Source organism: Chenopodium quinoa, unplaced genomic scaffold (genome assembly GCF_001683475.1).
Source record: "Chenopodium quinoa cultivar QQ74 unplaced genomic scaffold, ASM168347v1, whole genome shotgun sequence".
NCBI classification, from domain to species: Eukaryota; Viridiplantae; Streptophyta; class Magnoliopsida; order Caryophyllales; family Amaranthaceae; genus Chenopodium; species Chenopodium quinoa.
In genome coordinates this window covers 1,641,990-1,654,789 of record NW_018744092.1, presented here as the reverse complement: position 1 = coordinate 1,654,789, position 12,800 = coordinate 1,641,990, and the positions used below count along the sequence as shown (strand labels likewise).

The following is a 12,800-nucleotide window of genomic DNA, read 5'->3' as shown; positions in this document are numbered from 1 at the left end:
TTAGTAGATTCATGCATAAACCACAGAAGCAGCATCTTGAGGCAGTTTACCGGATTCTGAGGTATTTAAAAGGGACTCCTGGAAAGGGAGTTATTTATGAGAACCATGGCCATTTAGATCTTCACGCCTTTACAGATGCAGATTGGGGAGCAGATCGTGACAGTCGAAAATCGACTTCTGGTTATTTGACTTTTGTGGGTGGAAATTTGGTTTCGTGGAAGAGTAAGCGACAAAAGGTAGTTGCTATGTCGAGTGCTGAAGCAGAATTTAGGGCAATTGCAAAAGGAATTACTGAAGTGCTATGGATCAGAAAACTCCTAAAGGAGCTTGGGTATGCACCAAAGAAAAGTTGTAAGTTGTACTGCGACAATATGGCTGCCATACGCATATCTGAAAACCCGGTCCAGCATGATCGAACAAAGCACGTGGAAATTGACAGACACTTCATCAAAGACCATCTAGATGGAAAAGTGATAACTCTACCTTTTGTTCGATCAGAAGATCAACTAGCAGATATCTTAACTAAAGTTGTTTCTACACAGGCGTTTGGGCAAGCATTGAGCAAGTTGGGTGTTAGAGATCCTACCATCCAACTTGAGGGGGAGTGTTAGAAATCCAGAATATTCTATACTATTCTGTAATGTTCTGTAAACCTCTCCTCTTTCTATACTTAGGATAATTAAATCAAATCACTCTGATTTTTAGAGTGATTACAGGCTGTGATTAAGGAGTGATTACAGACCGCAATTGTAGCCCAATTAGGCAAGTAGAACTTGTATAAATGCTGTAACCCGAGCATTTTTGAATACATAGAAAACCATTGAAAACCTTAAAACAGTGTAGTTTATTTTTAAGTACAATATTGGCTTATTGCATTAAATTATATACGATGTATAAGTAAAAGTTATAAAAAGTTGATAATTTAAAAATATAAATTGATGTGGATTCAAACCATTCAATGTACATTCTAATATACAGTATGTTTTACGAGTAATTTGTAGAAAAATATTGGTCAAAAAAGAAAGCGTGACTAGTTAAAAATGTCAAAATAGTGCAATTTTATTTGAAACAAAGTTAATAATTTAATACTCCGGATAACACACGATTATTTCTCAACTTTCTGAATCTGTTTTCATATCACTGCTTTTGTACCTCCAATGGCCTGGATAATGTCCAAACATGACTTCATCTCTGATCTTCTAAACTTCAAAGTAAGAGTGAAAGGCCTTGCCTCTAAAAATTGTTGGACAATAAAAGGCATTTCACATACTTCAGTGACGAATCATTTACTTTGCTTTTCCTCTTCCTAATGTGATTGTCAGACAAAAGGTCAGACTCTATCCATAGTAGTTTTTGACCAACAGAAGGCTATTCAGATTTCACTCATTAGTTTGATCCCTCGATAATTGGCAGTCTTGGACTCTTGGCACAATATTAGGCCTCGCCTTCGTTCTTATGCAAAGGGAGTAGGGTACTTTTTTCCCTTTCAAATGGCATATATTACTTACCCAAATCTTGTTAAATAATGTTGTATACCATTCGATTCCTCTCTCCCAAACGTGTTTTGTCACCTCATGAACAATCACCTCTGAGATCTAAATGTCAAGGAGAGTTCTGAACTTTACTCGTCTTTTAACGCTCCCCATTCTATCATAGCCAATACCAATTTTACTATGCAACAATTTCATTGCCAAATCTGCATTTCCTGCTTTTCTCAGGGAATTGATCAATATAGTACGAACTCTCCCAGGTATCTCTCGGCCCCTATCAACAATCCCATCAGCCAATTTACAAGCCTGCTCTATGCGCCCTGCTTTACAAAGTGCGTTAATCATATCTTCACAGGCATTTTCAGGTATGACACCCATAGGTGCTAGGTCATCCAAAATTCTGCAAGCCCTGGCAACCTTACCAGAAAGACAAAGTCCGATTGCAAGAACTCTGAAAGAAGCTGCAGTAGGTGCAACTCCCTTATCAATCATCGTATTCCACAACTTCAATGCTTCTTCATTCTTGTGTTTTTTAAACAATCCATCTATGAGTATGGTGTACGTATAAACTGTCTGGTCACAACCCTCATCATCCATCTGATCAAAGAGTGTCAAAGCTTCGTCAATTTTGCCACATTTTGCAAGAGCATCGATCATTGCATTATAGCAATAAGAATCACGAGTGCAACCCTTCACAGCCATCTCTTCAAAAAGCCTTTCCGCTTCCTTTACTTTCCCTCCCTTGCCCAGTCCATCAATAAGAGAGCAATATATGGTAGCATTTACACCAATCCCATCGTATGTGCACACCCTGAAGTATTCCATGGCCTCTTCTAGTCTACCATTCCTGCAGAGCCCATTGATAATGGCGCCACAAGTAACCTCATCAGGAGAAAGACCCTCTTTCTTCATTTTCTTCAAAAGACTGATAGCATACTCCACATTTCCACCCTTGACATACGAATCAATTAACGCAGTATATATTGCAATGTTAGCCTTACATCCCCTCTGAATCATGTCCCCGAAAACCACATTTCCTTCGGCATACTTCCCACCCTTACAAAGCCCACAAATCACCAAACTATAAGCATGAGGTGGTATTTCCAATCCCTTCTCCACCATCTCATGGTAAAGAGACAAACAAGCATCAAAATCACTCTCTCCATAACAAAGCTGTATCAAAGTCATGTAAGTAATCTTATCAGGCTCTACATTTCCAATTTCCATCTCTTTCAACATCCCCATCGCCTTCCCGGTCTTCCCAGCCTTACTATACCCTTTAATCAAAGTATTATAAGTAACAATATCAGGCCGAGTTTTCCCATTTCGCATCACCTCGAAAACCTGCTCAGCCGACTCGATAAACATAGAATTCACAAGTCCATTCATGAGGAAATTATAAGTATACAGGCTAGGTTCAATCCCATTATCCTTCATTCGCCGCCATACCCACAATAATTCCTCAACCATTCCCAAATTCCCAAAACTCTTGATCAAAGAATTAAAACAATTCACATTCATAACAAAATCCAACCTCTTAAACTTACCAAACACAGTCTTAATCCTATCAACATTATTTGAAACACTCAAAACATCAATCATAGTAACATAACATTCAAGCTTATGACTATAATTCTTTTGCTTACCAGCCCAACAAAAGAAGCGAAAAGCATTATCTGGGTTCGTTTTCACCTGAGTTGAACCCAACACAAAAGCAACAAAATTAGGCGTTAATCTAATCAAAAACTTATTGCAATAATTACTCAAATTAGACTCCATTAATGATGAACCATCGAGGAGTTCGAGGATTCGAGAAACCCAAATAGAGGGTTGGAGATTTTGGTGGGGTTGTAAAACGACGTCGGAGATGTCAGTGAAGGGTTCGATCCATTCAGGTGGAGGGAGTGAAGAAGTAGTGAAGAATACCCATTTGAGTTCAGAGTTAGGTCGAGGGATTTGGAGCTGGGGTTGGGAATTGGAGGTTGGAGGAGAGAGAAAATAATGGCGGGGAACGCCATTGATGAAGGTGGAAGCTCTTAAGAAGGTTGAAAGTGGTGTGAGAATAACAAGGGGTTTTCTCATTTTGAAGGGTTTTTGAGGTGATTGTCTTCTCTACTTCTATATATCAAAGCCATTAAGCCATAAATTAAATTTTCGTAACTTTGTTCTAGATCGAAACTTTGTCATTTTTTGTACAACTATTTTTTTTTCCGAAAAAGAAAAGATGATATGCGAAGTGTTTGATTCATTGTAATGATTATATTCGAGCATAAACCAAACTTTTATCATTGTATTAGTAAAATATAATTAGAGATATTAATGATAAAAATTATGGATTAAACCGGTAAAAAAGGGGAAGAACAAAAGAAACGCATGGAGTAACTAGAGTATAACTACTTTTTAACTTTACCTTAAAAATCCGTGTGTGGATGTGTAGAACTGTAGAAGTACACAAAGATGATGTTGAGAAATGTGTGGTTTTCGTCGAACAGGTTGTAAGTGCCTCATTTCTTCAGCCGCGTGAGAGTGATTTTATAAGTAGCTTACTAGTTGACCTCCATTTTACTACTACTAAATCATTATTTCTATCTCCCACTAAGCTGCTAACTACAATAGAGTATTTGGAAATAGAGAAATGTTATTATATAATGTAATGTAAACCTTACATATATAAGATCTACCACCTAAAATTATTTGCATTCAATAAGTGACATGAAGTCACATTTACGATTTTCTCTATTGAACCTCTCAATCCGTGATCTATAACTTTTCCTCTCATATTCATTTTCTTTACACCTTGGAAGACACCTCCCACCACCTTCTTCAAACTCGATGTATAGTTCATTTTGTAACAACTCAACAACATTAAGAGTTATTATCAGAGATAGTAGCGAAGCCCTCATCAAGACATTCATGTTCAAGTTCGATAACACTAAGGCATTCATAGCAAAAATCACATTTTTTCATAAGGGATTCCGTAAAATTCAAATTAAAGGCGACAATTTACAGTCATTAACTTAGAGCACCCACAATGGTGGGCATTATTTTAGCTCATGGGCATTTTGGTGGGCAAGCATGTGAATTTATGAGTTACAATGGTGGGCTAAGGATAATATGCCCATGGGCATGTCTTAAAATGCCCAAGAGTTGGGCATAAATGCAAGTGAACAATGCTAAGGTGGGCCCCACTTATTGTTGAGAGAATTAAAAAAAATTCGGTGGACAAGGCAACTGATAAGTGGTTTATTTGACCACTTATTGTGTAAATTTAAACCCGATTTTGCGATCATTTCCCCTCTTTCTAACCCAATTTTGAATGAAAATGTTTTGTCTCGGCTTTCCCCCTCTTGGTTTGTGTTTGTCCATGTTTTGCAGGTCTATGGACTCAATTAGGCAGGCTTTCGGTGCATGAATCGTGTTTAAGACAAGAGGATTGAGGATTGGAGAGGGCGCTCTAGGGGAGCGGGCGTGCACCTCTCATGGAGCGGGCGCTCCTCGACTCTAGCTACATTCTGCCCAAGTTCAGGTGCTGTTAGGAGCGGGCGTGCTCCTCACCAGGAGCGGGCGCTACTCCCTTTGAAGATTGAATCTGCCCATGCTGCTGGAACAAGGGAGCGGGCGTGCATCATGTGAGGAGCGGGCGCTCCTCCCTGACACTTTCAAATCTGATCCTTCATTGAAGCATTCTGGAGAGGGCGTGCAGCCGCAAGGAGCGGGCGCTCCTCATTATGGAGCGGGCGCTCCTCGCTGGGAATCCGTTTTCTTTTGACGGATTTCCCTATGTGTTTCGGGGAGTATAAATACTTCCCCTTTAGCTCATTTAGAGAAGGGGTACAGTAGCCTAGTTTTCAGAAACCTCTCTTAGTTTGAAACATTCCTTAGGATTAATTTAGCTTAGTTTTCATCAAATCAAATCATTGTATTAGTGAAATTCAAGAATTACTCTCAAAGTTTGGCAATTTGTATTCAACATTTGAAGCTTCAATTAGTAATTTCTCCAACCTTTTTCCACTTAATTTCATATTTTATTTGGTATTTGCATGTTATTTAAATCTTCTTAGTTCTTGGTAATTTGTTATTGGATGATAGTTATTTCAATTGTTAACCACTTTTCCCCAATTATTGAAGTATTTAGAACCCTAATTCTTGATTGCATGTTGATAAACATGAGTTGTGAGTAGTCTTCTTGCTAGGGGTTGGGTGAAGCTCGACCTTTTGGGTTAACTATGCAAATGTGGGAGAAGCATTGATGTTTGTATTGCAATTAAATTGATTATATGAGATTGCTTGTTAGTTCCTCATGATAGGTTTAGCTACCCTTGACTTAGGAGCTTGATAGTATGATATGCCTAATTTGACATGGAAGTGTAAATTGAGTACGTCATTACTTATTGTAATTTGATTATGTATCATCTATTGCTAAACTAATGAGGAATCTAAGTTTAGTAGTGTGAGTTGTTTTCTAATTGCATGAGGTTGATTTTACATATAGTCCTTGCTATATCTTGTCTATTCTACTCCCCGTTTGCCTATTTGCCTTGGTTGAGTGGATCTCATTCCCTAGTATCTTTAATTCATTGATTTAGAACCATAGTTTGTTTGTCTTCTTGACGAACCCCAATTCACCAATTGACTTCGAATTAGCTTAAGTGTAAAGATCTTTGGCAACCATATCTCGTTCCTTGTGGACCGAACTATTACTTGTCATTATGCTTGGTTTGTAAGGTGTTTGTTAATAAATGTGTTTGATTGAGTGTGGAATGTACGACCGTTCTAACGCCCATCAAAATGGCGCCGTTGCCGGGGAACGGTGTTGTTGATAGCTAATTGATTACTTGAGTCTAGTTCACCATAAAAAAATTTTCAAAAAGATTGTTTCTTTTTGGCTACACTTGTAGCCTTGGTACTAATTGCGTTTGTTGAGAGTGTATGCGCAGAACTCATAACAGGATCTTGGTACCTTACGATCCCGAGATTGAGCAAACTTATAGAAGGAGAAAAAGAGCCGGTTCTAGGCTGTTTACTACTCCCCCAGCTAGAGACACCAATTTCGAGGAGGATCGAGATCAAATGGGTGACGCGGAACCACCACCTCAAAGACCTTTAAAGGAGTTGGGAACTCCGGGAGCTTATAGAGCTTCAAGCGGCATTGCTCCACCCATTACTCAAGCCAATGACTTCGAGATTCGGCCCGCAATGATTAATTTGATTGAAAGGAGGCAATATAGTGGAGCAAAACATGAGAGCCCTCTTGCACACTTGAACGAGTTCGAAAAATATTGCAACACGATCAAGGTAAATGGGGTAACTCAAGAGTTTGTGAGACTAAAGCTGTTTCCTTTTTCTTTGATAGGAAGGGCTCTTGAATGGCTTGAGAAGGAGGTGAGGCCTAACTCCTTGAGAACTTGGGACGAGGTCACCACGGCTTTCTTAGGAAGATTTTATTCCCAAAAGAAGACGGCCGAGGCAAGAGCTTTGATCCAAGGTTTCCGTCAAAAAGGTAGTGAAACCATTTATGAAGCATGGGAACGATACAAGGAATATCAAAGGGAGTGCCCTCATCATGGCATTCCGTCATATCAAGTGCTTCAAATTTTCTATGGGGGCTTGAGCCCACAAGGAAAGACTAGCTTGGATGCAGGAGCGGGTGGCCCGATTATGAACAAGACGGAGGAGCAAGTCATAGAGATAATTGAGGATGTGGTGAGGCACCACATGGATTGGCAAGAAGGAGAGAGAGATTCTCTAAACAAGGGAGGAAATGCGGTTTACTCCGTTGATCACCTTAATGCCATCAACAATTTGACCTCCCAAATCGCCAACCTTGGAAAGGAGATGACGTCCATTAAGGCAAAATTAGAGACCTCTAGTTCAACACAAGAGCATCCCTCCCAATCTAAGGGGAGAGGTATGAATTCTAACTCTTCTCCCTCTACTTCTAATAACATGCCTCATGGATGTTTGTTTTGTGAAAATTGTGGGTCTTATGACCATGATACCTCTTCTTGTAATTATGATTTCCAACCCCAACCCCAATACGAAGATGGTAATGAAAATGAAAATGAACAAGTCAATGCCTTGTCTTATGATAATAGACATAGGAATGATAATCAAAAATACTTACCACCAAATAGAAGAGAACAAGGGGGAATTCCTATAACCAAAGAGGAAATGATTACGATTACCATAATCAAAATCAATGGGGAAATAGGAACCAAAGGGAACAAAATCCCCAAGGTAACTACAACCAACAAGGTGTTTATGGTAACCATAATCATAATAATCAAGGAAACTATGGGAATCAAGGGCAATTTCACCAAGGGGGAAACTCTAATAATCGGAACAATTGGAACAACAATAATAATAGAGGTTCTTCTAATCAAAATGCGTCCAATCCGAATGTTAGAGGTAATAGGGCTTCCCAAGACAACCACTATGCACAAGCACCACATAGTAGGTCTAGCTTGGAGGAAATGATGGAAAATCAAACTAAAATGTTCAATTCTTTCATGGCCTCAAGTGAAAAGAAATTTAGTGAAGTGATGACCCATAATAAAATGCTAGAGACACAAATTTCACAATTGGCCAATGCTTTGAAGGAAGGGACTAGCACTTCTAAACTACCACCCCAAGGACTAGATCCTAAGAGGCCCGTAAATGTTATATCAACAAGGAGTGGTAAAGTTTTGGAAGAAAGTGTTCCTAAAAAAAGCAATGAGAGAATGAACATGAGTGAGCCTCCCTTTAAAAGTGATTTTGAACAAGAGAGAGAGCAAAACCATGAGAATGAAAAGGAGAAAGAATGTGAGAAAGAAAAAGAATTTGAGAAAGAGAAAGATTTTGAAAAAGAGAGTGAAGAGAGAAGAGAAAAAGAGAGAGAAACAAAACAATTGCAAAAACTACCATATCCTCACAAATTTGTTAGAAACAAATTAGATGTGCAATTTGGAAAATTTCTTGAAACATTGAAACAAATTCACCTTTCAATTCCTTTTACCGATGCTATCAAGCAAATGCCTAACTATGCTAGGTTTTTGAAAGATATTTTGAGTGGAAGGAGAAAGTGTGAATTGGTTGAAACGGTGAGTCTCACCGAGAATTGTAGTGCAATTATCATGAACAAGATGCCACCCAAATTAAAAGACCCCGGTAACTTTTCTATCCCATGTGCAATATACAAGATGCAAATTGATAATGCTTTGTGTGACCTAGGGGCTAGTGTTAGCCTAATGCCATACTCGGTATACCAAAGACTTGGGATAGGGGAACTTCTACCCACCAACATTACCCTACAATTGGCCGATCACTCTATTAAATTCCCAAAGGGTAAGGTAGAGGATGTTCCTCTAAGGGTGGGGAAGTTTGTAATCCCGGTGGATTTTGTTGTGTTAGAGATGGATGAAGATGTTAACATTCCAATAATTCTAGGAAGACCTTTTCTTGCTACTTCGGGTGCTTTAATAGATGTTCAAAGTGCTAAAATTTCACTAAAAGTAGGAGATGAGGTGATAGAATTTGATTTGAATGAGAGCATGAAATATCCAAGCTCTAGTCTTGATAATTGCATGATGATTGATACTATTGATTCTATTGTAACTTCTATGCATGAGCACTTGCTCACTACTAACGATGCCCTTGAGAATGTCCTTTTGAACAAGGAAAAGATAGGTGACCAAAGCAAAGAGATGGCATTGTATGAAGAGATGCTTGAAGGAAGTACGGAATCAAGCAATGAGCAAGTGTGCATGGGAATCACAACACATGATGCATTAGAAGTAGCTACCTCAAGAGAAGGTAAGGGTGTTCCAATGGTAGATTTGAAACCTCTACCATCACACCTAAGGTATGAGTTTTTGGGCCCCAATTCAACTTTTCCGGTTATTGTGAATTCTTCTTTGAACGAGTGCCAAACTCAAATGTTATGTGGTGTTTTGAGAGATCACCAAGGTGCTTTAGGCTATACCATAGATAACCTCAAAGGTATTAGCCCCGCTTTATGTATGCACCACATAACACTTGAGGAGGGTGCTAAGCCTTCCATTGAGAGGCAAAGGAAACTCAATCCTCAAATGGGGGAGGTGGTGAAGAAAGAAATCACCAAACTCCTTGATGCCGGCATCATCTTCCCCATTTCGAGTTCTAGATGGGTTTCCCCCGTTCATGTGGTCCCTAAAAAGGGAGGAATGACCGTAGTTGAAAATGAGAATGGTAATCTCATTTCAACTAGAACGGTGACCGGTTGGAGGATGTGCATAGACTATAGACGTCTAAATGCATCCACCAACAAGGATCATTTTCCTCTCCCTTTTATCGACCAAATGCTTGAAAGACTAACCAAGCACAAGTATTATTGCTTTCTTGATGGTTATTCGGGTTTCTTTCAAATCCCTATAAACCCGGATGACCAAGAGAAAACAACTTTTACTTGTCCCTATGGAACTTTTGCATATAGGAGGATGCCCTTCGGGCTTTGCAACGCACCGGCAACCTTCCAAAGATGCATGATGAGTATTTTTGGGGACATGCTTGAAGCCGAAATGGAAGTTTTCATGGATGATTTCTCGGTAGGGGGCCTTTCGTTCGAGGATTGTTTGTCCAACTTGGGCAAGTGCTTGACAAGATGTGAGAAGGTCAATTTGGTTTTGAATTGGGAGAAATGCCACTTTACGGTAGAAGAGGGAATTGTCCTTGGTCACAAGATTTCAAGCAAAGGGATTGAGGTTGACAAGGCCAAAGTTGAAGTGATAGAAAAGCTTCCGCCACCAATCAATTTGAGAGGAGTAAGGTCATTTTTGGGGCATGCCGGGTTCTATAGGAGATTCATCAAGGATTTCTCACAAATTGCTAGACCCCTAAATGCTCTTCTTCAAAAAGATGCCATCTTTATTTTTGATGAAGAGTGTCTCCAAGCTTTCAACAAATTAAAGGAGGCTTTAATCTCAACTCCAATTGTGCAAGGGCCAAGATGGGATTTGCCCTTTGAACTTATGTGCGATGCAAGTGATGTTGCGATTGGAGGAGTATTGGGGCAAAGGGTAGAGAAGAGGCTTCACGTGATTTACTACATGTCTAAGACTTTGAATGAAGCTCAACGGAACTACACCACAACGGAGAAAGAGTTTCTTGCCGTGGTTCATGCTTTTGAGAAGTTTTGGAACTACCTCATTGGTTCCAAAACTATTGTTTATACCGATCACGCAGCCATTAGGTACCTTATTGCAAAGAAAGAATCCAAGCCACGTCTTCTTCGGTGGGTCCTATCTCTCCAACAATTTGATGTTGAAATCCGTGATAAAAAGGGGGCCGAGAATGTGGTTGCGGACCATCTTTCCCGACTAGAGAATGTGCAAGCTAGTGATGATGAAATCCCTATATGTGATGAATTGAGAGATGATATGCTTTACATCTTGAATGAAAAAGAGCTTCCTTGGTTCGCCGACTTGGTAAACTACTTGGCTTGTGGAGAATGCCCACCCGATTTCTCCAAGAATCAAAGGAAGAAGCTAAAAAGGGAAGCAAGACATTATGTATGGGATGATCCCATTCTCTACAAACGAGGAGTAGACAGTTTGCTCCGTAAGTGTGTCCCGGATGAACAAGTGCAAGGAGTGCTCAAGATGTGCCATTCTGATCCATGTGGAGGGCATATGGGAGCCAACAAAACTGCATTGAAAATCTTGCATAGCGGTTTGTGGTGGCCTCACATCTTCAAGGACGCTTGGGGATTTGTGAAGACTTGTGACCGGTGTCAACGAACCGGCAACATATCCAAGCGCAATGAGATGCCCCAACAACCGATTCTTGAGCTTGAGGTATTTGATGTATGGGGTATGGATTTCATGGGGCCATTCCCAAATTCTCATGGGAATCAATACATCCTTGTGGCGGTCGACTATGTATCAAAATGGGTGGAAGCCATTGCCTCCCCAACTAATGACCACAAGGTTGTCATGAAGATGTTCAAAAAAGTCATATTTCCAAGATTCGGTATTCCAAGGGCGGTGGTGAGTGACAATGGTTCACATTTTGTTCATAGTGCTTTTCAAAAGATGCTAAGAAAGCACGGGGTCCACCAAATATTCGGCCTTACCTATCATCCACAAACAAGTGGACAAGCGGAAGTGTCTAACCGTCAAATAAAGCTAATCCTCGAGAAGACGGTTGCTAAGAACAGGAAGGATTGGTCAGAAAAGCTTGATGACGCTCTATGGGCATATAGAACGGCGTACAAGACCCCAATAGGCACAACTCCATATCGTCTAGTGTATGGAAAATCTTGTCATCTACCGGTGGAGCTTGAGCACCGGACCCAATAGGCAATCAAGAAGATTAATTTCGACTTGGCTAGCGCGGGAGAGCAAAGATGGCTTGATTTGCATGAACTTGAAGAGCTAAGGTTGGAAGCCTATGAGTGTGCTAGAAACTATAAGAATCGCACTAAGGATTGCCACGACCGGAACATTGAAAAGAAAGCATTTCTAAAAGGCGATAAGGTACTCCTCTACAATTCTAGGATGAAATTGTTTCCCGGGAAACTTTTATCAAGGTGGAGTGGACCTTTTGTTGTCAAGGAAGTGTTTCCTCATGGAGCCGTGGAAGTTTGGGATATGGACGACAAGAGATCTTTCAAGGTGAATGGGCATCGCCTCAAGCTTTACTACGAGGGTGCTCATGTGGGTGTTTTAGAATCAACTCAATGTAATCTTACCTCCTGAGTGTGGAGGTCGTCAAGCTATTGACGTTAAAGAAGCGCTTCCGGGAGGCAACCCGATTAAAAAAAAAGAAAAAAAAAGAGAGAGAAGAGAGAGTCAAGAAAATAAAAGGAGTGAAAAATAAAACAATGAATGAGAGAAGGAAAGAATATGAGTGTTGGGAATATCTGATTTTGGCCAATATTGTTGAATTTTGTTCTTGTGGTTTTGATATAGGTACTTGAAGCAAAAAGAGCCGAAGAAAACAAAACAGGAAGCTGTCAACAGCTAGGAGCGGGCGCTCCAACACAACTGCAAGCCCGCTCCAAGCTCAATGTACGAAACAGTAGGCTTCAAGACTGGTAGGAGCGGGCGCTCCAGCTCAACTGCACGCCCGCTCCTGTCTGGGTTAGCAAACAGGTTTCAATCATAGCATTAGAGCGGGCGCTCCACTATCATTGCACGCCCGCTCCTGTCAAATGCCGTAGCCAAAATTGATTTAAGGAGCGTGCGCTCCAACTCACCTGCACGCCCGCTCCTTGCTGGGTCAGAAAGTCAGATTCTCAACTTCGGCTTGGAGCGGGCGCTCCAACATCTCTGCACGCCCGCTCCAAAATGG

At 40.4% G+C, this 12,800-nt stretch overlaps 1 protein-coding gene across 1 annotated transcript; it reads right to left on the bottom strand.

The window, feature by feature from the left end:
- Positions 1-1,034: 1,034 nt before the first annotated feature.
- LOC110691790 (pentatricopeptide repeat-containing protein At1g03560, mitochondrial-like) lies at positions 1,035-3,712 on the bottom strand. The gene has a single exon (XM_021868740.1). The coding sequence runs from the start codon at positions 3,570-3,572 to the stop codon at positions 1,596-1,598; it is 1,977 nt and encodes a 658-aa protein (XP_021724432.1). The 5' UTR covers positions 3,573-3,712; the 3' UTR covers positions 1,035-1,595.
- Positions 3,713-12,800: the final 9,088 nt, after the last annotated feature.

Coding starts and splice junctions, on each gene's coding strand:
- LOC110691790 (XM_021868740.1), bottom strand. CDS start 3,572: ATGAGAAAACCCCTTGTTATTCTCACACCACTTTCAACCTTCTTAAGA.